Source organism: Cyprinodon tularosa, unplaced genomic scaffold (genome assembly GCF_016077235.1).
Source record: "Cyprinodon tularosa strain WSP-4 unplaced genomic scaffold, ASM1607723v1 ctg858, whole genome shotgun sequence".
Taxonomy (NCBI): domain Eukaryota; kingdom Metazoa; phylum Chordata; class Actinopteri; order Cyprinodontiformes; family Cyprinodontidae; genus Cyprinodon; species Cyprinodon tularosa.
Window position 1 is genome coordinate 115,604 of NW_024039627.1, and position 25,941 is coordinate 141,544.

At 40.5% G+C, this 25,941-nt stretch overlaps 1 protein-coding gene across 1 annotated transcript in view; it reads left to right on the forward strand.

The window, feature by feature from the left end:
- tgfbr3 (transforming growth factor, beta receptor III) overlaps window positions 1-25,941 on the forward strand; it is a 142,878-nt gene that overhangs the window by 33,601 nt on the left and 83,336 nt on the right. Inside the window, exon 3 of the mRNA XM_038273105.1 lies at window positions 16,308-16,495. Coding sequence (XP_038129033.1) covers window positions 16,308-16,495 — 188 coding nt within the window. The remainder of the gene's footprint in view (window positions 1-16,307; window positions 16,496-25,941) is intronic.

Sequence of the window (25,941 nt, forward strand, 5' to 3'; positions counted from 1 at the left end):
AAACTGTTTTGTCAATTATATGCCAACAGACGGTTTTACACAAAGGATTTAACCAAAAGGAGCCTTTGATACGTATTGAGTTACAGACAGACTTGTTGGATATTTGACTTCAGATTTCACACTTTGATCGTCGAGTTTACAACTTCCCTAATGGAGTGTCTGCTCACCCCCCTTCCCTCCTCCCTTCATTCCATTCCAGCTTCCTTCTCTTACGCCTTCGGTTTTACAGTCCAGAGATAAATCCTTTTCATAGCCGCGCTGGTGGACTGAGCTTACACCACCCTTATGAAGGGCTTTAGCTGCTTCCTGTTGTAGTGGCTCAAGGTTCAGGGGGTGAGCGGGCTGCGCTAATGTCAACACTGCAGAGCAGCAGATTTTTGAGTCTGAAGCCCCCCTAAGGAAAACAAAAGTGCATATGATAATATGTCCTTCTAACCGGTTTGCATGCTCCTTGGGAAAGGTTTCCTGCAGCGAAAACGAAGGACAGCGGTGGGATTAGTTTAGGCCATTTCATTTTTTAGTCAAATGCAGGTACATTAACTCAGGTTTTATTGGCTCCATTGTCTTACACTGGAAAAACCATCTAGAAATAAGTACAAAAATGTATTAAATTAAGTGTATTTACCCTTAATTTAAGTAAGTAAATGAGATAGTTTGCCAATGGAATTTTTACTCTTGAAATAAGATAATTAGATAATATGCACTTGAGATAAGACAATGCAACTGTGTTTTCTTATTTTAAGTGTAAATTGTCTTGTTTCATTGGCAAAATGTCTCTTTTATCTCCTCAATCCAAGAACAAATGCACTTATTTTAAGAAAAAATTACTTGTCTAGATTTCGATTTTTTCTAGTGTATACTGAATGGAAATTGTTAATTAAAAACATTCACAGCTTACTCTGTGTCTCATTCTCTCTCATTTTTTTGGATTCTTAAAAAATAAAGCTGCATTAATTAGAGAAATTCTGGGAACTGGACATGTCGGCATGCAAACGCATGAGGGAAAGGTTCTGTTTGTTTGTGTTCGGAAATGGCTTTGTGGGAATATCAGCCTTGCCCCCGTAACTGGCACACAGACTGACATCACTTCCTGTACCCTTTTGGTGGTTCGCTGTCACAGGGTTGAAGAAAACGAAGTGTATTTCCTGAAAGCAGAGGCGTGTATCTCTGTGCTGGAGCAGTTAAGGCTACAGTGGGAACGACATGTCTGCTTATAGAAATTCTCCTGATAGAGCGCATTTTCAAAATCCACTTGGGTGTTTTATTTTACCGCACATAGCTTCTCTAATGGATTGTTCAGTGTATTTAATTTGAAGAAAGAGCAAACAAAGGACTGAAAATACACCATAGAGATAAATGATCAAAGCTGCAGATTAATAGATAATAAGGATGTAATGTACCTTCAGCTTATGAGAAGAGGCGGCGTGCTAGTTTCAGGACTTTAAGATGATTATATAGTTTTTACAGTTAATTAAAGTGAATGTTTTAAAAACAGAGGTTTGAATTTAGTGTACAATTCTGGGGTGTCCATGACCCGGAAACATACAAAGGTTTTTTTGAAAGGTTACCATTCCCTACTGACATGTTATTTGTTATTTTTGTGTTAGATCCTGTGTTTTAGCTAATTTTTCTATTAAAGAAAGCCCTTCTATATAAAATATTTTCAATAACAAAATTAGTACCAAACTGCGGACATGCATAAGGAGTAAACAAGGAAGTATTCCAAAAACGTTAAAAAACAATCCACTGGATTTTTTTTTCCAAGTTTGAAGACGTTTCGCTTCCCGTCCAGGAAGCTTTTTCAATTAAAAATGTCAGAAATTGCATTGAGTTCAAGTCTATGACATTTTGAATGCCAGGAATACCCTCGAAGCCAGCGCTATTACTGACATTTTGAATTGAAAAAGCTTCCTGGACGGGAAGTGAAAGATCTTCAAACTTGGAAACAAAGTCCAGTGCATTGTTTTTTAACGGTTTTTGAAATGACTATAACCTGGATGACTAAGAAACCTTCACCAGCAACAAAGGAAGTAGCCTACTGTGGCTAGGGATGGGGATCGAAACCCGGTTCCATCAAGGACCCGGTTCCACTTTTTTCAAAACCCGAAAATCAATAACGTTTGGGCTTATCGATACCACTATCGAGTCTGGTCGTTTTTTTTTTTTCTCCCGGAGGTCCTGTAACATAATTGTGTGTCCCTCGAGTCGCGTCACAGCATTTAAATCTAATCAATCCAATCACTGCAGCATGTCCACCAATGTTTTGGAATGAAATTGTAAGCAAACAGATATTAAAAGTAAAACAAGTGAAGTCTGGCACTTAACTTTGCCCGCGACTCGAGAATGGCTGAACGGAAAAGACTCCTCCTCCTCCTGCGGCTGCCGCTGCACCACAGTCGGCCCGTCTTAATCATCCACTCAGAGTACCACTGGTAAGCGCGCACACAGACTTTGTAGCTTGTCCGGTCAGTTAAAAATAGTAATTGTGAAATCCGTCTTGTAATCGGAAGCATACAAGCTAGTTAGCTTGAAAAGTAAATAGTTTCAGACGTGCTGCGTGATGATGTGTTCAGATTGGCTCAGTAAAACAACAATTAGGTTATCATGATGCGTTCAAGTGTAACGTAAAGAAAACGGGAAATTTTGTTTTTGGCGAGAAACATGAGTAATACAGTGGTATACTGCTCTAATTATTTTAGAATATATAATTAAACTACTGATGCCAACATTTATTAAAAATTACATTTAATTTAAAATACAATTATTTATTTGTTAAATATTTTCCTAATCACTAAAAACATGATGAAAAGTGACAGTAGACAATACATTAACCAACAATTGTGAAAATATATTCTAGTTAGTTTTATGTCATTTAGAAGTGGCCTATTACATTAGCCATGTTTATTGAAGGCTAGAAACGTTTTTGTTTTGCTCACTTGTTAAGCAATAGAAGCAATACCAGTTTTGTTAAAAAAATTTTGTTGCATCGTCTTTCCACCAAATAACAGAAAAGTATCGATAGTGGTATCGATAAAGACTCGGATCGATAAGGAGTATCGATAAAGGTATCGATATCAATAAATATTAACGATCCCCATCCCTAACTGTGGCTATCCCAGTTAGCACCTCCCAGAGAAATAATGAAGAACAGTCTAAGATCCAGTGTTAATAAAAAAAAATTTGAACATTTAATTTCAGGTGGGATAAACCTGGAACAGTATGAATCTTGGTGTTCACTGAAGCAGATGCGAAACCTGCCGAGGCGTTCAGATGTAGCTGCTAAGTTGATAGAAGCATGAGTAACTTCTTTATTAATACAGATACTAGTGATTGCAATGCTATTCTTTGTCCCTACAGTATAAGGAAAAACTACATTATGACTTGATAGATTGATTGGTTCTTCCTTTGATGCTATTTTCCCGTTTATTTTTGTTTGGAACAGGAATTTTTTTTCTCACTGATGTTCTGAATAAAGGCGCTGGGGAGGACTGACTAAAACCTAGACTTGCTGTATATCAATTTATTTAATTAGTATCAGTTGTTCTTCGAACGTGTCGAGCTGTCCCTTTAACACGAGGCATTGCAGGACAGCGGGGTTCTATTCATTAGCTGCCTCATCTGCCGCCATCTGGCTTTCTGGGTCTGCGCTAACCTGACTCCGCTAGATGGATTTGCTCCGCATATCCATCTGGAAATCTTCCGTTGAAGTAATTTTGGGAAGGGGCGAAAATACTGGTTAGCTGATTGGCCTATGTTGGTGATAGACGGGCCAAATAAACCAATCAGATCAACGAAGCATATGACGTACTAACAGAGCGACGACGAAAACACAACCACAAGCCAGGCTACTCTTGCCGAAACCAGTCGGGAGAAGAGCAAAAACATCTTTTCCTCTGAGGAAAGCCTCCAGAGCAGTGTTTTGCTCTTCTTTCAGTGAAGAAATACTCTGTAATTCCAATAAAACTTGCTCGATAGCCACGCCAACGCTAGTTTCATCGGCTGAAGCCGCCATGTTCTTTAGACTGAACTGTTGCGCTTCTCGTTGCGTCACACCTCAACCCGCCTCAAAGCCAACGCTGATTGGACGTTCGTTTGGTGAACGGCTCCAAATTTTCTTCAACGGAGAGTCTCCAGACTGATCTGCGAGTGAAACCTTGAAAGCTCGCGAGATCAGGATGGTCTCACGAGGCTGGGTCTGCGCAGCTCCGACAGTGAAACAATAATTTAAGGCAGAATCGTAATAATGATGAACTGAATGCACAGCACATATTTTGAAATGTACTTTCTTACTTAAAAACAAAGACACTGCAATTGTATAAAGAAGCAGCATAATTATTATTGAATATATTTATTCAATTATCCGATGAATATATTGCAGCAAACACAAAGAACTTCTCAATGTAATGAATCAGGCTCCACACCGCAGCCTGAAGTGACCCAAATACGATTTTTTTGTCCATATGCGACCTGTATCTGATCATTTCATGGCAGTCTGAACAACACAGATCCGATTTTTTCCAATGCGATCCAGACCACTTGGTTCTGTGGTCCTGAATCCAATACGAATCAGATCTTTTCAAATGTTCAAATTCATCCGAACTTTACACCATTAATACCCGACATAGTTCACTATTCTGCATCCTGCTATGCAGAACTGGGAAGAAACCGGGATTTCACAAAAAAAACAAAACGAAATTGAGCATCAAGGCCTGCAGTGTGAATGAATCCTGAGATTAATCTTCTTACTGTTTTTAAAAAAATTTACATTTTAAAAATCTTGATATGTCGCCCAGCCCTACTTTATGGTCTGGACGAGCCCCCCAATGTTTTAAGGTCCATTGCATTCACTGTTTGACCGGCGGAGCCTTAAAAAGTTTTTAATCCTCCATTAAATCAGCATCCGATTTCTCTATGCTTCTTTTTTTTTTTTTTTACTACCTTTAAAATCTGCTTTAAGGAAATGTGAGGAGCTTCTAGGGGAGATGTACAACAATAAAAGCTGAGCATTAGATCAGTTTTATTTTATACCACAGTGAAATTTTGTGGAATCGCTGAAACATTTGAAGAAAATTTCAGTGATATGACTGTTTAAATCATAGATGAGGTTAAGAGTCCAGATTTATTCTGCCAGACTGTGAAAAGTGTCTGGTGACATCACCCCCTGGACTTCACAATGTTAGAATTTATCAAAGTGCTTTAAGTTAATTTACTATTCTCAATTCCTGTCTTACCTCTAGCACTATAACAGAGTAGAATAACAAAAGGATTATAATTAATGTCCCGCTACAACTAATAAATGGAGCTGAATTTTTGTTATGTTAGTGTTTTGTATATTTGATACGAGACGCCTCCCCTCCTCCAACCGAAGCCAATACAGAACAAATAAACTCCTTACCAGGATGTGTGGAGCGTAGGTGAAGGTGAAAGTGGGTCACTGCTTTCATGTCCATGTGTTTTACACATTGGGAACCATCATTCATTCTTCAATGTGTCCTGCTCATGAACCGTGACCACAACTTGGAAGAAAGATGTTTTCTCTCCCAAATAAAAGACCCAAAGAGGGTTTTTAAAATATTTTAGATCGGTGACGGCTTCAGATTTTTTACAGGCAAAAATTAAGGCCTGCTTGAATTTCAGCAGCGCTGTCCTAGAATACTTTCTAGATGTTTGAGAAGTAGTAAACAATCGTCGCACTCAAACTGGAACAGTTTGAAACACAATGAAACAAAAAAAAATAAAATATGTTGTAATAAATGTACAATAACAACCTGCTGGTGAAGGTTCCCAGTCATCAAGATCATTGTCATTCTAAAAACTTTAAAACAATCCATTGGACTTGGTTTTGAGTACGAGTATACGAGGTTGTATAAAACCTGTAACTCAACGCTATTCCTGACATTTTTAATTGAAAAAGCTTCCTGGATGCGAAGCTGTTAAGAAGCAATAAGATTTTCTGTAATGTTCAGGGTCTAGAATGTGTGTGTGTGTATATGATCCTTTTGTTTTAATGTACCATTAAATCGTTTTACCAAACCATCGGTTTCTGGATGATACGGAGTAGTACGAAACCTTTAACTCCCAGTTTATCATAAGTTTTCATCACTTGTGACATGAAATTGGTACCTTGATCAGTTAGAATCTCCTTTGGGATACCAACTCTGGAGAAAAGGTCTACCAAACACCGGACAATGTGTTTGACCTGGAGAGAAAGCAATGGAAAAACATCTGGATATCTGGTTGCATAGTCACAGATAACTAATGCATATTTATGACCATTTCTGCTCTTAGGTAAAGGACCTATGATATCCATGGCGATTCTCTAGGTCAAACACACTTGGAAAGCAAGTACAATAACAACATTTGAAATGGAGCTTTTTGTTTCTGACATACTTTGTGTCCTTGTTTAAAGCTACAGTGTGTAATAATTACAGGGATATACAGTCAGAAATGTAATATATTATACATAACTATGTTATTTATCATCATCTACGAGCTCAGCCTCTTAACCTTAATATTTGCGTTGCCTTAGAATTCGTTGGGCGTTTCTCAATATGCGTTCTTGAGCGTTCTCGTGTGCTCGTGTACTCGTGGCACGTCATCAGCCTTAGCCCGAGTACCGTTCCAATTCTCGAGAACGCCAGATCGAGAATGCATCAAATGCCCGGATGTTGTTCTTGCCCCGCCCTCTTTATCGAGCATGCATCAGAGCAGACTTGTGCGTTCTTCATACTAACCCCTTCCCCAGAATGCCCTGCGGCCGCAGCTTGATTCCAGACAGTGCTCACACTGTTAAGTTAAACATTCCCTTTTCTGCTGCTGTTGTTCTTCAAAAGTACGTTTTGAAATCGTTTGAGGCAATAAAATTATACATTTAAGTCTCCCTGTGTGGCCTGTTTACAGAGTTAGTGCGAAAAAAAAAAAAAAAAGTCCGACGTTGAGCGGACCAGAGTGACCAGCAGACCTCCGAGGGTAACCGCAGCCAGGGCTAATGTTACCCCGTCTGTCTCTCGGTCTAGTTATGTGTGAACTACCGCTCGTTCTGATGGCGTTTTTTTTGCGGTTCGGTAATTTTTTAAAATGTTTTTTAAGCTGTAGAAATTAAAAATATTGTTTTCAAAATGTTTTGTGTAGGGAATAAATAGTTTTGACTGTTAAAGAAATGCTAAACAACTTTGCATGTGACGACGTCACGAGTACGCTTCTGCTCCAATACACATACGTGCTTGCGTGCTCGCGTTCTCGTCAAGTCCGATCTTCCTGCTTTCTCGCCAAGAACGGACTTGACGAGAACGCGAGTACGTACTCGCGTTCTCGTGAATTGAGAAACGGCCGTTATTTATAATTACATAGGAGCGGGTCTCGCAGCCATGGAGGCAGACATCTTTGCGCTATGGCAGCGCAGAGCCAACAAACTAGCGATTGCGAGATCGCCCATTACGCTCGAAAGTAACTACGGCAAGTTGTTTAGGTCTACATGAAATCTATACCCTACACAGACTAATGAAATACTATCTGTAAAATTATCTATGTAAACAAACCTCATCACTTGAGAAGGTAGGTGATGCGGACGTCGTGGAAGACATTTTGTCCCGTAACGCTCGCCGTACTGTTGGGGGGGAGAAGCGGTGGGGGGGAGATGTTCATGTTGCTGCGGCCTGCAGTCTGGACGTTAGATGTCGCTGAAAATTACACACTGTAGCTTTAAGGAATCAAACAGAAAACAGAGCCTGTCAAGTTAAAGATGGTTTTGCTGGTGAAAACGATCATAAATAATGATGCTGCACTAAAAACTTTGGAAGAAAATGAAATGGCATGAAAGGATGAAAACAAAAAAGTGCATTTTCAACCTGTACTTTCATTCACTAAATATAGAACATTGTCAGTCTGAAGGATTTCTGCAAATGTACAGATCTACAGGCAAGGGGGTAACTTTGTGACGAAAAATGGTGGGGACACTCGGGGGCTGATGGACATACAGTTACTCGACCCGAACGCTTTCACCAGCCTCAAAGCACAAACGTAGCACAAACACTTGACACCAGTTTTGTCTGATTTGAAGAAGGTGGGGGGGCTGGTTGACCTTTCATGACCTCTAGAAACATTTATTTATATCTTTAAAATTATAGCAGCACAAACAAAAATGTTTGCTGCATAAACCAGCACAAACGTTTGACACTAATTTTGTCTGATTTGAAGAAGGTGGGGGGGCTGGTTGACCTTTTGACCTTTACATTTTCATTAATATCTTCAAAGCCAAAGCAGCACAAATGACAATTTTTGCTGCACAAACCAGCACAAATGGAGCTGAGGTTATTGACACCCATTTCATCTGATTTAAAACTTCAGCAGGGCTGCCTTTGAATTCTCAAGCCAATGTATGAAAGTCACAAGGAGAAACCACCCTGCTTACTGACAACAAGGTAGAGGAACCGTCATGCTGTGGAACTGCTGAATGAGTCCCTCCCAGGATTTCAAAAAAATCTGTGAATCAGAGCTGATTGGAATCCATATGGTGACAGAATTCTGCTGAAGTTACAAAGTTTGGAGTTTCTTTATGTCGTGTAAGAAAATGCTAATCTCTCTTTCTGGTTCTTGACATTAACGACATATAGATGTCAACACCTCCGCACGCTTTCCATTGAGGGAAGCTAGAAGCATATGTGTACATTAGGAAAGTTTTATCCTGAGCTAGTCTTTGTGGTTGTTGCTCTGAGAGAACAAGAAAAAGCGAAACGACGGCAGTATGATCATCACAGGTGCTGCACATTCACTGTTGCCAGAAGATTTAACATGTTTTTCTTTTAAATAAAAATAATTGCTTTTAAATTTTGACTAAATTCTGTAGAAAGCAGTTTTTTCTTCCTGTATATCAGCAGCTGAAGTCACGGTAGCTTCATTTCTGTGCCCACTGACTGTCAGAGGTAAAAAGTGAGGCGGTGAAAGTTTCTAAGTGCTTTTAACTTGTCGGCTTCAGAGCACAAACCGCAAAATCTCGTTTCACTATTACACGTGGTTTTTACACCAGAGACTCTGTCACTTAGGGTTGCCTTTCCTGATGCCTGTCTGAAATGAAGCATGTCTGTGTTAAGCTGTTGGGTAACCTGACTTCATGTTCAGGGACCTTCTTTTAGGCGTCTTTTCAGGAGCCCCGGTTAACTGCAGCAGTCTGGATAGCGGCCATATTTGGTTAGATTCCGTAAAGTAAACAAATTTAATCTATTTCTAATCCTTTGTTTGTTTGCTCCATTTAACACTGGCTGTCAGGAATGAAAAACCAAACCACTTTAGATCTTTCCCTTGATAATAATGTGGTCAACGCCAGAATTTAAAGCTTAAGAGCTGATTTACATCCCTCCTGGGAGTGATTTTAAAGCTTCAAAGTGACTTTGTTTTTTTAGATGAACAAAAGCAGAATTATTTTGCGCCGAGTTTATTTTGGTACAAATAAGAATGATGAATTTACTCCTTGTGATTTACATACAGATAGATCCACTTACATGCAAGTAGTTTTATTTAAACCCAGGGGCGGATTTGGGAAATGCCCTAGGCAAAGACAGGCAGGGGGCCCTCTGAATTGAGAATACACACATAAAACAGACCCATTATACAAAGAAAGAAATTTTAATAGAATAGACTAGGGATGCACGATATAATCGGCCCCCTATCGGTGTCGGCCTTAAAACTGAATATCGGACATCGGCCACCCCACCGATATTTAACCCGATATTTGATCAGCTTCTGAGTTTCTAAAGTCTAAAAAAAATAAATAAAAAATACTACTTCTTCTTCCTCAAAAACTTCTTTTTTACAGACTTAAAAACTTCTAAAGACGAGGGAAAAAATATTGATATATTAAAATATCACAATATCTTCATATGCTGATATATTGCCATTTAAAAACACCATATCAATCTCTTTTACTAATGAAATATTGCTATATGTCATCGTTATGCTACGAAATCCCCCGAAAATTCACGAAATTTTGCCGTATTTTTATATGTTGATATATTGACGCGATATCGATCTATTTTACTAACAAAATCTCACAAGAATTTGCAAAATATCACGAGAGTTTGTAACAGAACGATAAAATTTCACGAGATTTTAAAAGTAAAATAGATCGATACCGCGTTTTTAAAAATCAATTTGATATCAGCATATGAAAATATATTTGAGTATATTATTTTTCAAAGTGTCCGAAATGGATAATAAAACTGCTATTTTCAATGACTACTTATTTTTGTGCAGCTTTAACATCGGTATCGATATCGGTTATCGGCTACATGAGTTTTAAAATATCGGCATATCGGATATCGGCCAAAATCCCAATATCGTGCATCCCTAATATTTATATATATATATATATATATATATATATATATATGGGGTCCCCATTCCATCTCGCCATCAGTTTGAGTGTCCTTGGCCTGGAAAACGTTAAAGATCCTTGATCTTTAGCTATCCTTTTACTGACACAAATCCCTATCAGTTAACCTAAAATAAAACAGTCCCATTTATTATTTCTTTAATCCTTTTTCTCCATGCATCTTTTGTTCTGTTGTTTTTCTAAGCAATTAGAAAATCAGATCAGTGCTGTAATCTTTTGGAAGTCGCTCAGAAGGAGCTGTGTTTTTTTCTTTGTTTATCTGGCGGTTGTTTGTTATTCTCCGTGTGAGCAGGGGGGAAAAAGTGAGTCGAAGTGCCCTCGGATGTGTTTGTGGGAGTGAGTCGTGATGACATGCTCCGGGAGGGAATGGGCTGCGCTCCTTTGGGAGGAAGAGGGTGAGGGGTCGCAGGAGGAGGGTGGAAATACTGATGCATCACAGGTTTTTGACATTAGGGCCTCCTGTTTTTATCTCCTTGCAGGATCCAAATGTGTTTTAAAGGAATAGTACACCCAAAACATGATTAGCCTTCATTTTCTACTCACCCCCATGCTGAACAACACTCTGGAGTACTTTTTTGATATCTCAAATGCATCTGGAGATCTGGTAGGCTACTTGCTGTCTGCTGACATTCAAATAATGGAGGTCTATGGCGCCCGAGGCAGAAAGGTCCATAAAAGTCCACAAAAAACGTGTCAATATTCCTCCATACTGCTCGTCCAATGTATTCCAAGTGTCCTGAGTGGGTAGCGTCCAGAATTTACTCGAAACGAAGTCATTTAGAATGTTTTTAGAGCATAAACAGTAGTGTATAGGATTTCCTGAAAGCGCGCGCCTGCAAGTTCACGACTCTACGGAAACTGCGGCAGACCAAACCAGATGAAAGTGCGCATTCAGCTCGGCAAAGAACTCATGCTCTTCCTCAACACTGAAGTCCTCAGACATTTTTCTTTCGTTGTTTCTTTCTTTGCACAGGTAAACAGGACATTTCTTCTTCTACGCTTGCATTATCGGCAGAGCAGACGCTGAATGCGCACTTTCATCTGGTTTGGTCTGCCGCGGTTTCCGTAGACTCGTGAACGCGCTTTCAGGAAATCCTATACACTACTGTTTATGCTCTAAAAAACATTCTAAATGACTTTGTTTCGAGTAAATTATGGACGCTACCCACTCAGGACACTTGGAATACATTGGACGAGCAGTATGGAGGAATATTGACACGTTTTTTGTGGACTTTTATGGACCTTTCTGTCTCGGGCGCCATAGACCTCCATTATTTGAATGTCAGCAGACAGCAAGAAGCCTCCCAGATCTCCAGATGCATTTGAGATATCAAAAAAGTACTCCAGAGTGTTGTTCAGCATGGGGGTGAGTAGAAAATGAAGGCTAATCATGTTTTGGGTGTACTATTCCTTTAATCAGTTTTAATGCGATATTAACCCTCGACCTTCTGGTTTTTGGATTAAAAGCAAGACTTTACAAAATGCAGCTTCGATACTGTCTGTCAAACGTTTCATAGTTTTCTCATCAGACAAGAATGGTAACAATAAAACATGCCTGTTTTATGTAGACTTATTGGAGAGCAAAGAAAAAGAAAACAATGACTGTGTGTTTGAGCTAAAAAAGAAAAAAGGAAAGAAGCAGACTTTTCCCCAGCGGTTTTATCCCACCGCTGAGGCACTATGTTTTCAGTTGGGGAAAATTTACAATGGCCATCTAACTGTCTTTTGCTCAAACTCTAATCTCTTCCACATGTTCCTTCAGATTGCTGTTGGCAAGCTCTGCGGGTTTAATGTGATGCATTGGAAATGTTAGTGGACTGGCACACGGCTGTGGAGCGTACCGCGAGGTGAAAACCTGAGCTGTAATAGAGCAGAGCTGCTTCACTTCAACCACTGCAGCTGATTATGTGCAGCTCTTCCTTTAGGTGACTTGGTAAAAACCTAGGCTTGGTAAAAGTGGGTTGAACAGATGACAGACGGAACGGAAGGGAAAACTGTGGTATGCTCTCATTCTTCAGTGGGGGGTTTCGTGTAATGCAGGTGCTGACGTTGACCACAAATAAAATGTAACTCTGTCCTCATTTAGGTTACTGCTCCCTGAACGTTGAAAGATGGCTCAGTTATTCCTCAATGCAGACCGGATAATATTTAACACAAAAACATATAAAACCAGAACTCAGCAGTCGTTCAGTTGAGGATTATATAATGTGTTTGTGAGATATTAGCAGCCTTTGAGTTGACTATATGTGAAGAAAAAATCACTATAATAACTGCATCATACAGATTCTAGAATGATGCTTTAAATCAGTGGTCTCCAACCCTGGACCCTGGATGATAATAACAAACCAATAATAATGAGTATCTGCCATAGGGCACTGAATGCCGTGCACCTTTATAAACGTTGACACCTACGCATGTTTCCGACAGCTATTGACCTGCAGTATATAGGGATTTCATTCAGGATTAACGTGGGAGTCAAAGTTGCAGAAGTAGACACACTGGCTCCACTAAATAACAATAGTAAAAATCTTATATAGGACAATATAAAGCAGGGTTCTCCAACCCTGGTCCTCAAGATCTAGTGTCCTGCAGGTTTTGGATGCATCCCTGCTTTAATACAGCTGAATCCAATAACAGAAAAACCTTTTTCAGTTTGGCAAAGGTTTGGTAAAAAGCCATTCGTGTGATTAAGCTGGGCTGATGCATCTAAAACCTTCAGGAAAGTAGGTCTTGAGAACCAGGGTTGGAGAACCCTGCTTTATATGGTCTATATAAGATTTTTACTAGGGATGGAACGGTTTATGAAAACCGTCTGAACCGTTCGGTTCGACTGTCTCGGTTCGCGTGTGTTGCGTTCGGTTCATGCGCTGCTCCTTTTTCTCATACGCGAAGCGTTTACACTCCAGAGCAAAAGGTGGCGGTACTGCGACCAAAGCCAACCACCAGTAGTAAACAAGAAGAAAAAGCGAAGGGAGTCAATGTTGCACAAGCAGACACACTGGCTCCACTAAATAACAATAGTAAAAATTAGGGGTGGAACGATTCACAACATCCACGGTTTGATTCGGTTCACGGTTTCATGGTCATGGTTTTCGGTTCGGTTCGGTAAATATTGATTGTTACACCGAAATCCCATAAAAATTAATGAAATTAATAAAAACAAAACAAAAATTAATGGATTGTAATTATTTTAAATGATTCGTGGAAACCCTGGATTATTTACGCATCTTTTGCTGCTTTGAATTTAATCATCTGGCGCATGCTCTCTACCATCTCCAAGGAACTCAGAGGGGAGCGGACGGGAGCCACAGTGGAGGCTGTAGGCTTTGCTTTGAGCAGCCGGTCTGGAGCGCAGCGGGGGTTGCTGACGGAGTATGAGGGATTTCGGGGTTAGCATGACATGTTGGTCATGTTGCTGTTAGCATAAACAAAACGTGTTGCACAATGCTTGCACACTGTTGCACTTTTATCCAAAACTTTCTTTCCGCCGTCATCGTAGGTCACTCTAAATGCAAAGTGGTCCCATACAGCAGACCTATAAAGTGCTGCTGGAGCGTCTTCCAACTCCTGTTCTTTCCCACTCGCCATACCCACACAATTCTCCACAACAACTGATTTTTTTCTGCTACACCCGGCTACGCTGCTTCGCTTCTTCTTCTTCTTGTTTACTACTGGTGGTTGGCTTTGGTCGCAGTACCGCCACCTCCTGCTCTGGAGGGTAATCGCTTCCTCAATGAGAAAAAGGAGCAGCGCATGAACCGAACGCTAGGGTTGTAAAAAGTATCGAAACTCAAAAAAGTATCGATACCAAAATGTTGTATCCGGATACAATACTCATTTTTAAAAGTATCGATACAGTGCCACCACCAGTGGCACCTAAGCAGTCATTCATCTAAAGTGCAGAATAGAGGACAATGCACAATCAGAACACTGTGTGATTGAATAATTCTGTGCACTGTTCAGTTTCAGACTTTTTTTTTGTAACAGGTGCAGCTGCTGAGAATTATTTTTGTTTTTAACCAGTTTGGCTAGCGTCATTGTTATGTGTGCAAAGCATAGCCAAGGAAGGAACACTTAATTTTAATTTTATGCGTTTTTTATCAAGCTTGCTTAATATTGTGCACAGCATACAACCGTTATTGTATTTATTTATTGTAATTTATTTATTAATGAAAATTTTCTGTAGAATTTTGGAGTCTTTGTTTTTATCCTTGTGGTATCGAAAATGGTATCGAGTATCGAATATTTTCCTTAGTATCGGTATCGAGTTGAAAAGTTTAGTATCGTGACAACCCTACCGAACGCAACACACGCGAACCGAGACAGTCGAACCGAACGGTTCAGACGGTTTTCATAAACCGTTTCATCCCTAGTAAAAATCTTATATAGGACCATATAAAGCAGGGTTCTTCAACCCTGGTTCTCAATACCTACTTTCCTGCAGGTTTTAGATGCATCAGCACAGCTTAATCACATGAATGGCTTTTTACCAAACCTTTGCCAAAGTGAAAAAGGTCATTCTGTTATTTGATTCAGCTGTATTAAAGCAGGGTTGCATCCAAAACCTGCAGGACACTAGATCTTGAGGACCAGGGTTGAAGAACCCTGCTTTATATGGTCCTATATAAGATTTTTACTATTGTTATTTAGTGGAGCCAGTGTGTCTACTTGTGCAACATCGACTCCCACGGTAATCCTGAATGAAATCCCTATATACTGCAGGTCAAAAGCTGTCGGAAACATGCGTAGGTGTCAATGTTTATAAAGGTGCACGGCATTCCATGCCCTATGGCAGATACTCATTATTATTTGTTTGTTATCAACCCGTAGAAACGTGTGACATCACAGATTTTAAGGCTCTGTGGGGGAAAAAACTCATGGCATGGTAAAAAGGATTCAACTTTGAAGGTGGAAATCAAACTGACAGGTATAAGTAGGAGTTGACAGGGCAGAACAAAGGCTGGTTAGTATGTGAACTGAATGTTGCAGAAAAAACAGGAATGACAGCAGCTTTACATGATCTGACTGATTATACAGACAAAAAAAGAAAGAAAACAACTGAAATGGAGCAGAACTGCAACAAAAGATCCTAACAAATGAAAGATGACATGATGGAACTTCAGAGAAATTGGAGAAGAAAGACTGAAGAATAAACTAGAAAGTGTAAAAAAATACACCTATGGAGAAATGAACCGGTACGGCAAAACCCAAACAGAAAAAACTAACACTAGTATCTTAACAAGCTGAAGGCATAACTGAAAAACTCAAGTAAAGAGTTAAACTAAAACAAGCAAACGATGAACTCAGAAAGTAAAACAAAACCAAATAACAGAGAGAAACAGAAAACGAACACACAAAAAGTCAAAGAACCCCAAATCACGATAATTGCACCTCTTGCTTTTCTAAACTTTGTTTGGAAAAAAACAAAAACAAACTGAAAACCATATGATCCTTCTGCTACTAATTATGCACTTTTCTAAGCTGGTTTATTCTTTGTAAAACACATCAAAGTTGGTGGATGCACTGGAAAAACGATCTAGAAATAAGTAAAAATGTCTTATATTAAGTGTATTTACACTTAATTTGAGTAGGTGAATGAGATAGTTTACCAAAGGAATTAGTATTTTTATATTTAAAATAAGATAATTAGATAACGTGCACTTGAAATAAGACAATGCTATTGTTTTTTCTTATTTTAAATGAAAACTGTCTCGTTCCATTGGAAAAATGTCTCTTTTAGCTCCTCAATTCAAGAAAAAATTACTTATCTAAATTAGGATTTTTTCTATTTTTGTCGGAAAAAATGGAGAAACTCCTAGTTGTATGAGTAGTTTTGTTTATTTTTTATTTTTTACCTTTTTTTCTCTCTCATAAATGTCATAAATTGCTATAAACTTAATTGGTTGTTGTCTCTCTGAAGGGCCAGTGTCGCGCGTTCCGTGTGAGCTGCTGCCGGTCGGGGCAGGTCACCCGGTGCAAGCCGTGGTGCAGAGCTACGCTATCCTGTCAGGCTGTGCAACTAACGGCACCATGAGCCTGCCTGAGGAGGTGCACGTCATCAACCTGAGAAGACATGCCGCCGGGGGCCCAGACAGCGCTCCAGCAAGAGTGAGTCATACATACACCCAAAAAAAGAAAAATGAACCTACATTTTAATAGAAGAGTAAAAAGTCTGATCTTATGATGAGAGAATTACATTTACAAGCTGATTTCACCTTTTTAACTCCACCTTTTTATTCATCTATCGAGTGTCTGACAAAAGGTCCACCTCTCATGACCGGTTTGTGAGAAAATCCACACACCCTTTACATTTTGTTGTACTGCTGTGACTTCTTCACAGGTTAACACAGATGGGCTGTTTCTTTCTTAATGCAAAGCAGTTAGAATTGTTTGTTTGTCCAGTTCTCTTCACTGCACCTCTTCACACTTCCATCTCATCCCATCTCCTGCCATAAGGTGTTATGCAGCAGATCCTGTTGCTGGATAGCATGAATCATGTGTGAAGAACTCTCACGTCTGGAGTTTTAACACAGTGTGTAGCGCAGCATGCGTAGGCTTGCAGTTTGTCAACTCTTCTTCTCTGTCTGCTACCTGCTCTGCTAAGGTGTGATACAGGAAAAAAACTGCTTCACTGTGCAAATATGAGGTCTCTGTGGGAGCAAAACACTTTGTGCACCCACCCTGAGCCGTTTTACAACATAATAGGTGTTTGTAAAATGTTAACGAGTACAAACGGTGATTACAAAGGATTTTCAATTAGCCCTGCTAAGAGATGTAGCTGTGTTATTAGATGATTCGATTTTCACTTCAATTCAGTTATTTATATAGCGCCCATTCACAACACACGTCATCTCAAGGCGCTTTACAGTTCACATGACTCTTCCTTTGTAAGGAAACTGATATCTGGGGAAGTAACTGATCTGTTGGTGAATGAATCCAAAGTGAGGCCATTATAATTTATCTTATATTAAAGGATTTTTCCATAACATGAAAAGCTAAATATTCTTTTCTAATATGTAGTTAAGTTAAAGAAAAAGTACATTATTACATGGGAATAATGTTGTGCCAGCTGTACTAGATACTGACTAAATAAACTAAAAAAAAACAACATTTTAAATTGTATTTATATGATATAAAAAACCAAGAACCTATGAGGTTACTGAATACAAGAAAAGATTAATAAAATGTGAAACATTTTTAAATTCCATCTAGAGAGCTTTTTTTAATAAACCCAAATTAAAGCAGTAAAAAAGTGTTAAATAGTACATTTTTATCCATAACATCATTACTCTGCATTAGATGTTTCACTCTCAGAGTCTAGAGGCCCTTCAGTGCAGCTGACGCTGCCTCCATCCTTCATGGCAGAAGGTCAGTCTGGCATCAGCTGAGATTAGTGGACTGCAGCGAAGCTCATCGTAGTACTTAAGATATTTGCTTTTGATTAGATAAGACCCTGTGAAGGACAATCTCTGCCTCTTCCCACTCAGGTCCACCTGAGCTGTGGGCTCAGTATTGACTTTTCTGGACTTTTTTCAGCTGAAGTGTGCTGGAGTTCAGTTCGGCCCTTAACGGCGTAATCTTGCCCTGATCTTTCATGACAGGAAGAAGAGATCGTTAAAGTAGATTAAAGGAATTATAGGTAAATAAAAAGAGATAAGGAGATTAAAGGGACCTCAAACATCCTCGGCCAAAAAACTTAAAAGGCTGAATTAAAACAATCACTTTGTTCTCCATTATTTAGCCCCGACAGCTGGGAGTAAACTGTTATTCCTGATATCAGTGGATTACATCGTGAAAGAGTTTTCAGGTGCATCTCAGAGCAATTTGCACCATCAGCTGTTTACAATCCATTCCAGGTTCCAGGACACGCTGTTCTCAGAGGAAAAGATGTTTTTGCTCTTCTCCCGACTGGTTTCGGAAAGAGTAGCCTGGCTTGTGGTTGTGTTTTCGTCGTCGCTCTGTTAGTACGTCATATGCTTCGTTGATCTGATTGGTTTATTTGGCCCATCTATCACCAACATAGGCCAATCAGCTAACCAGTATTTTCGCCCCTTCCCAAAATTACTTCAACGGAAGGTTTCCAGATGGATATGCGGAGCAAATCCATCTGATGGAGTCAGGTTAAGTAACGGCAGCATCTTCAGGCTAATAGCGGTGTCACTACCCAATGCACGGTGCATCCTGCACATGCGCAAACAGAATAACTTCCGGGTAGGCAATCATTTTTTTTCGTACTTTTTAAATTTTTTTTGTCTCTTCCAGCGGGGGGTTCCTTTTGAATATATTTGTATTTGTGTAAATATTGCATTCTCTAAAAACAAAAAAAATCCTTAAATAGCCTGCTGAATGTTATTGTGACTGCTCTGAACAGATCCGTTGATCATGTCACGTAATACAATGGATGTCATGATGGGTTCTCTAAAGGAGACCCAGTTATGCAGAACAGCACTGAGGGACACAAGGATGAAAAGTTGAACAGTTTATTTAAGCACAAAACACACTGAATGTACTGATTCTGGTTCGGGCCTGGATACTGGTTCACCGGAGTCTGCGTGAGAGACAGCACAGTTAGTGACTGCTGACAGGGTTTGATCTCCACAGGTTCACTGTTTGTACCTTGAGGGTTCTTGAGGTTTACTTTGGGAGAGTCACTGTTGGTTCTGGAGAAGAGTTTGTCAGCAGAGCCCGTTTGCTGCTTCGGCGTCTCACGTCTTAGCTTGAACAGACCTTGGCTTAGATTTCCCAGCTCTAGTCCTGAGCTGCTTGGGGGTTCTCTGTGAGTCTTCAGGGTTTGGCTCAGAGGGTCGGCTCGGCAGGTTAGCTCTTCCAGAGCTTTCACAGAGGAGGCACAGGTTTCCTGGAAAACAGAGACAGTAGTTAGAATCCAGACTGGATTCAAAGTCATGGAGATTCACTGAGGATCTAGGCTTTAGCGCTGACCAACTGGAACAACACTGCGGCGTTGAGGCAAGGTCTGAAGACAGCTTATGTAGTGGATCCTCTGATGATCTTGACGAGCTGCAGCTGTGCAGGAGGCTCCCTCAGAGGATCCACGGCGGACTCTGCTGGAGAAAGATGGGATTTTCTCCAGCTCCCAACAATGGACAGAATGTAACACGTATCCATTTCTTCCAGAAAAGTCTTCAATAGTTTCTATACAGTGTAGTTTAGCATTCTTTAATGTTTTAAGTATATAGATAAGTATTTTCAGTACCATTATTACGTAGTTTTTATGCGATCGGGATCTTATTATTCTGTTCGCACAGGACAGATCAAGCTTCCAGGACGGATCAGGTGGCGACAAGTGGTTCCCTTCAAGGGTTAAAGTCTGACTTCATATCCAACAGCATTTCTGTCATCAATGGACAATTTAAAAATACAAAGCTGGACACAAAAACAAGAAATGCTTAACAGAAGCTGCAAACTGACTTTAAATGTAATGCCCTGTGTTCAACCATAAACTTTAGTCTCTGCTGCAGCACAGGAAGCCTGCTCTGCATGACAACAGTGGACAGTGAGAGACAGAGGGAGGCAGGCTTAAGATCCACTCGCTCAGGAGGACAGAGTTCGATGCTTCATTGTCGCCAAAATCTCTATTAACACAGAAAAAAGTCACTAGATTTGGTGCTAGGCGGTGAAATAAAGACGCAATGGGGTCTGAAAAGATGCTAGATTTAGCGACAATGTTTCTGGCATCTTGCGCTATCTTTACGAACTCTGACTTTGGAAGGAGGGGGAGTGGAAAGCCAAAACAGCTCGTTTCAAAGACGGCTGAATAAGGAGAGTTTTGGTACATGCTGTCCGTCTAATCTGAGAGGAATTTCCCTGCACAAATGACAAAAGCCTGCTCTGGGGCCTTCATTGTGAATAACCTCACTAAAGCAATGTGTAGCTTTTCTAGAGAATAGCTATTAGGCTAAAGATGCTCTGCTAACGTCATTAGCCACGAAAATGAAAAAAACCGCCTGACTCAAGATGTCTAATTTCCTGAAAAGTAGCCAATCAAAGGCGGTTCAGCCACAAACTTTTACTTATATTACAAAATGAACACTTCATAACAAAGTTGATTCTCTTTTCTTGTTCTTAAGCATGTTATGTAGTGACTAGCATGGTTAGCATATTGAGCAGGATTACAGTAGCATAACCAAAATGAGTCAGTCAGTGTATTCCCTGTAGAGGTAACTGGCTGTGGTTTAAAAACAGAATAAACAACATTTCCTGAACCGTGAGCCCCAGCAGATGAGATTGGACGAAAGCATCAAACCGCATTTTCCGTTTTTATCTGGCTGATTCCAAACATTCAGGGTCCAGCGTATAACCAACCTATCCTTATCAACAAACCGTTGGTTTCTGCACCATTAATCAGTCTGTAGCGGTTTGGGTCTTTCCCCGGTTACGTTGAAAGCTTTTCTCGTTTTTACTTTGGTGGGTATCATCTCATGATAAGGTTTGATTAAATGCTCTTTGCCTTCAGCACGTTAATCCTTTACTTCTTTCTCAACCTAACCAAGAGGTGCGTGGTCAGATGTGCAACTGAAGGAGATATTTCTCTGCTCTCTCCTCCTCGTGTCTGCCGACGGGAGAGGAAGCGGTGACTTGGCCACGGAGCCGCCTGTGTTTGTGTGTTTTGAATGATGGCCCGCAGCACAGCAGGTGCTTGTGGCTGAGTGTCGGCTGTCTGCAGCAAGGTGCTCCTAGAGACAACAAACTGCCCCGCTGACTCATACGTGGTGTCTGCAAAGCTGTCTTAACAAGATATGGAAGAAAATCTGCTTTTTTCCACACTGTTTGCATGGGCTAATAAGGAAAAGAGAGAATGCATGGTGTATTTCAGACGCATGTCTTTACACCCATCCTGCTGCAGTGTGTGAGGCCTGCTTGGTGTCACATCCAAAGTGTGAAACTCATGGCTCGTCTTTGCTTTCTCTAAAGGCATGCGAGCAATGAGTTATTTCCTGCCTGCACCAGTGAACCCAGGCAGAATGTGAACTTCACAGATGGACCTGACTCAGTTAACGTTTTTCTGGCTCTGGTTAGAGAAGCACTACATCAGGAGGTGCAGCAGGAGACGGTAGCAGCCCCCGTGCATGTGCCATGGTCTGGGCTGAGTTACGTTTAGAAGGACCGCAGTGACTGAAATGAGATCCAGAGATTGAAAGTGTATCATAATATTTTGAAAGGTGTTGTAGGGATTTCCTGGGCTTGTTTTCAAATCTGCTGAGATGAATGGATGGCGGTCTGCACTGAATGCTGCTGATTTATCAGACGTTCCTGTTACTTAACACGGCTGTTGATTAAGTTATGAGCTGATTTATGTCAGTGTGTTACCGTTACATGGAGAGTTCATAACAGGGAAGGGACTCATTTAGTTTGACATGCGGGAGGTGATTATGTGAACGTAATGCTACGGAGCAGCGGTGGGGAATTAATTTCCCCTCAGGGTCTTATTAGAAGCTGCGATTGTTGTTGGTGGCCAGTTTGGAGAGTCTCAGATTGATTCTGCATGATTTAAAGGTGGACAGATTTTGGTGCAACAGGCATTCTCTCTTCTTCTGGGGTTTTATTTATTAAGATGACTCCTGCTAAGGTCTTCAGGTTTAAATTTGATCACTTGTAACTGAATAATGTGGCCATTTAATTTTTTTTTCCTATTTGCTTTGATTCTGTTTTATTTTCCTATATTTTAAAGCACTTTGCATTGTCTTTATACTGAATTGTGCTATTCAAATAAATTTGCCTTTCCTTGCCCAATGTAATGTAATGAAACAAAGCTAATTACTATGATACAAATACAAGATTAAAAGTTATGAATGTAGGTACAAAGTTACAACTTTGCAAAATTGCAGTTACAAATCACACATTTCTGATCACAAATTACACATTTCCAAGTACAATTTGAAAATGTTTAAAAAATCCCAAATTTACAGTTACAAATGCCAAATCTATATATCTACAAATCACCAATTCAGTTAAATTACGAGTAAAAATTGCTAATTTACTAGTGGAAATGTACATATCTCATATTTGAGCATGTATCAAAAATTTACAAACAGAAGTCAGAAATTCATAACCACAAAGCATAAATTTATGCGTGCAAATTGCAAATTAAAGTATGAATCCCGTATTTATGAGTATAATTCACACATCTATGAGTACAAATTGCAAACCTACAAGCAAAAAAGTCACAACTCCGCTTCTACAAATATCAAAAGTCTGAGTACAAATTGCAAATTTACGATTATAAATCACCAATTTAACAGTTTAAATTAGAAATAAATAAAAAATTCACTTTGGTTCGTTTCAGTCACTTAATTTTGATGTAGTGAAATGTGATTTTAGATGGGGCGGCAGGAAGTAAGCTGTTAATGGAGGTAACTGCTGGAGAGAGTCTGTGTCATGGGGGTTGAAATACAGTTTCAAGACAAGGATACAAGAAAACCCCACATACACTATATTGCCAAAAGTATTTGCTCACCCATCCAAATTATTGGAATCAGGTGTTCCAATCACTTCCATGGCCACAGGTGTATAAATTCAAGCACCTAGGCATGCAGACTGTTTTTACAAACATTTGTGAAAGAATGGGTCGCTCTCAGGAGCTCAGTGAATTCCAGCGTGGAACTGTGATAGGATGCCACCTGTGCAACAAATCCAGTCGTGAAATTTCCTCGCTCCTAAATATTCCACAGTCAACTGTCAGCTGTATTATAAGAAAATGGAAGTGTTTGGGAACGACAGCAACTCAGCCACGAAGTGGTAGGCCACGTAAACTGACGGAGCGGGGTCAGCGGATGCTGACGCGCATAGTGCGAAGAGGTCGCCAACTTTCTGCAGAGTCAATCACTACAGACCTCCAAACTTCATGTGGCCTTCAGATTAGCTCAAGAACAGTGCGCAGAGAGCTTCATGGAATGGGTTTCCATGGTCGAGCAGCTGCATCCAAGCCATACATCACCAAGTGCAATGCAAAGCGTCGGATGCGGTGGTGTAAAGCACGCCGCCACTGGACTCTAGAGCAGTGGAGACGCGTTCTCTGGAGTGACGAATCGCGCTTCTCCATCTGGCAATCTGATGGACGGGTCTGGGTTTGGCGGTTGCCAGGAGAACGGTACTTGTCTGACTGCATTGTGCCAAGTGTAAAGTTTGTTGGAGGGGGGATTATGGTGTGGGGTTGTTTTTCAGGAGCTGGGCTTGGCCCCTTAGTTCCAGTGAAAGGAACTCTGAATGCTTCAGCATCCCAAGACATTTTGGACAATTCCATGCTCCCAACTTTGTGGGAACAGTTTGGAGCTGGCCCCTTCCTCTTCCAACATGACTGTGCACCAGTGCACAAAGCAAGGTCCATAAAGACATGGATGACAGAGTCTGGTGTGGATGAACTTGACTGGCCTGCACAGAGTCCTGACCTCAACCCGATAGAACACCTTTGGGATGAATTAGAGCGGAGACTGAGAGCCAGGCCTTCTCGTCCAACATCAGTGTGCAACCTCACAAATGCGCTTCTGGAAGAATGGTCAAAAATTCCCATAAACACACTCCTAAACCTTGTGGACAGCCTTCCCAGAAGAGTTGAAGCTGTTCTAGCTGCAAAGGGTGGACCGACGTCATATTGAACCCTATGGATTAGGAACGGGATGTCACTTAAGCTCATATGTGAGTCAAGGCAGGTGAGCAAATACTTTTGGCAATATAGTGTATGTTGATTGTGTCCCATATCTCATAAAAAATTAGTGTGTTTTGGACAAAACCTCAAGGTTCGCTGACAATTAAAGCATGCTATTTTATCCCTCTACTCCAAACAGCAGATGAAAGGAGGAGTATAATATTTTTGTCAGCAGGATGGTTCAAAACCAAAGCATCATTTGGCTGCAAAAGTTAAAGTATCATCTCTGCCTCGGTGAGCGTTAGTTAATATTAATTTATTAGATAGAGGCTCACTGTTAGAGCCTAGTCTTCATCTATTCATTTATTTCAAACTTGTAAACAATAGATTGTAATATAAGCCCCACCTGCAACAAACAATATAAAAGATTTACATAGATACAGTCTGAAAAGGGAAGGAAGAAGCATCTTACTTCTGCCTACTTCAGGTTACCCAAAGTGCTCAGGCAGCCTATAAACTTCCAGCATACCCATAGTCAATACGCATATGGAATATGTCAGATTTGCATACATCTGACACTATTAGTGTGTGATATGTTAAACAAAAAGTTTTAGTTGAAGGTAAACACACAAACACACCATTAAAGCATTGCAAGAGTCAGTTAGGCTATTTTTTTTAATGCTTGAAGTAATAAACAAAAAGTTTTAGTCTGAGGTAAACAGAATTTAAAGTCGTAGGGAAGCGGCTGTTCCAACGGTTTCCGAATTCTCCCGAGTGGTGCACGACTTTACACGACAGAATAAAGTTAATGTGATTGGTCGTTTATCAAGGAAGCGGGATTATTGTGGCGGGAGCTTCGCAAGCAAGTTTGGTTGCGACCGGGTTTTCGGAAGCATCTTGCTAACCAGTTAGCAACTTAGTGCTAGCAGGTTCCCAATGGGAAATTCCATTGGGACCGAGTAGCACTAAATAGGGGGTTTTCAGTGACGTCACTGGCCAGCTTCCGGTCCGCCATCTTGGGTGGCATATTATCATATATCGTATATATCATGTCGCGAATGGATAAGTACGCCAGCACGCTAGAGCCACCAGATCATGGAACATATCTGAGGAAATGTTCCGTGATCGACCATATGGACCCCTATGCCCTCCACGGTGCCTTGTTTAGCACTAATCCAGATGATTGGCCAAATGTAGAGCATGGTGACATAGTTCATTACCCGGTGTTCAGTGAAAACCCTCTGCACACTCTTGAGGAAATGAGAGCGTACAAGGGTCTAGAGGCTCACAACCAGTTCACATCTGGTTGGGTATGAGATGTTGAAGTGATGTAAATGAAGGAAATCGCCATCATACGTGGACGGGTGAGTTTTAATAAGATGGTAAAAATGTAAACAATCCGACGCAGGGCTCGCTATGCTAGGTGGCTAACGGCCGGCGGTGCGCGAACAGTTCCAAAGCTACAAGTCCTTGGAGTCTCATGTGCAGTTTAAGAATGGATGAGTTCAGGAGATGCAGCTCATAAAGCCAGCAAACAGTGCTAACCGTTAGTGCTAACAACCACTCAGGCATGTAATGTACTTTTAACTAGCTGCTATGTGTTTCAAAGGTTTGGTTAGTAACGTTAACTGCCAAACCTCCCTAAACCCTCCGGGTTTCTCACATATTTGAGCCTTTTCCCGCTGGATGAAATGAAGTTAAGGTGAAATTAATCAAATTAAAACACGGCTGAGAGAGGGAGTCCAGTATGCGGTAGTCATAGGCAGTAGTCTGAGTAGCGGCGGCGGAGGCAGTCAACATTGCGGCCAAGTAATACGTCATGACGCCCAAGCCCTATATTTAATATATTCTTACATGTTTTAAATGCTTGACAGTTAATTACCTGTGACAAAGTGAGCACTGCAGACTCTGGCGTATTCCAGCTTAACACCGTCCAAATCGGACCTGGATA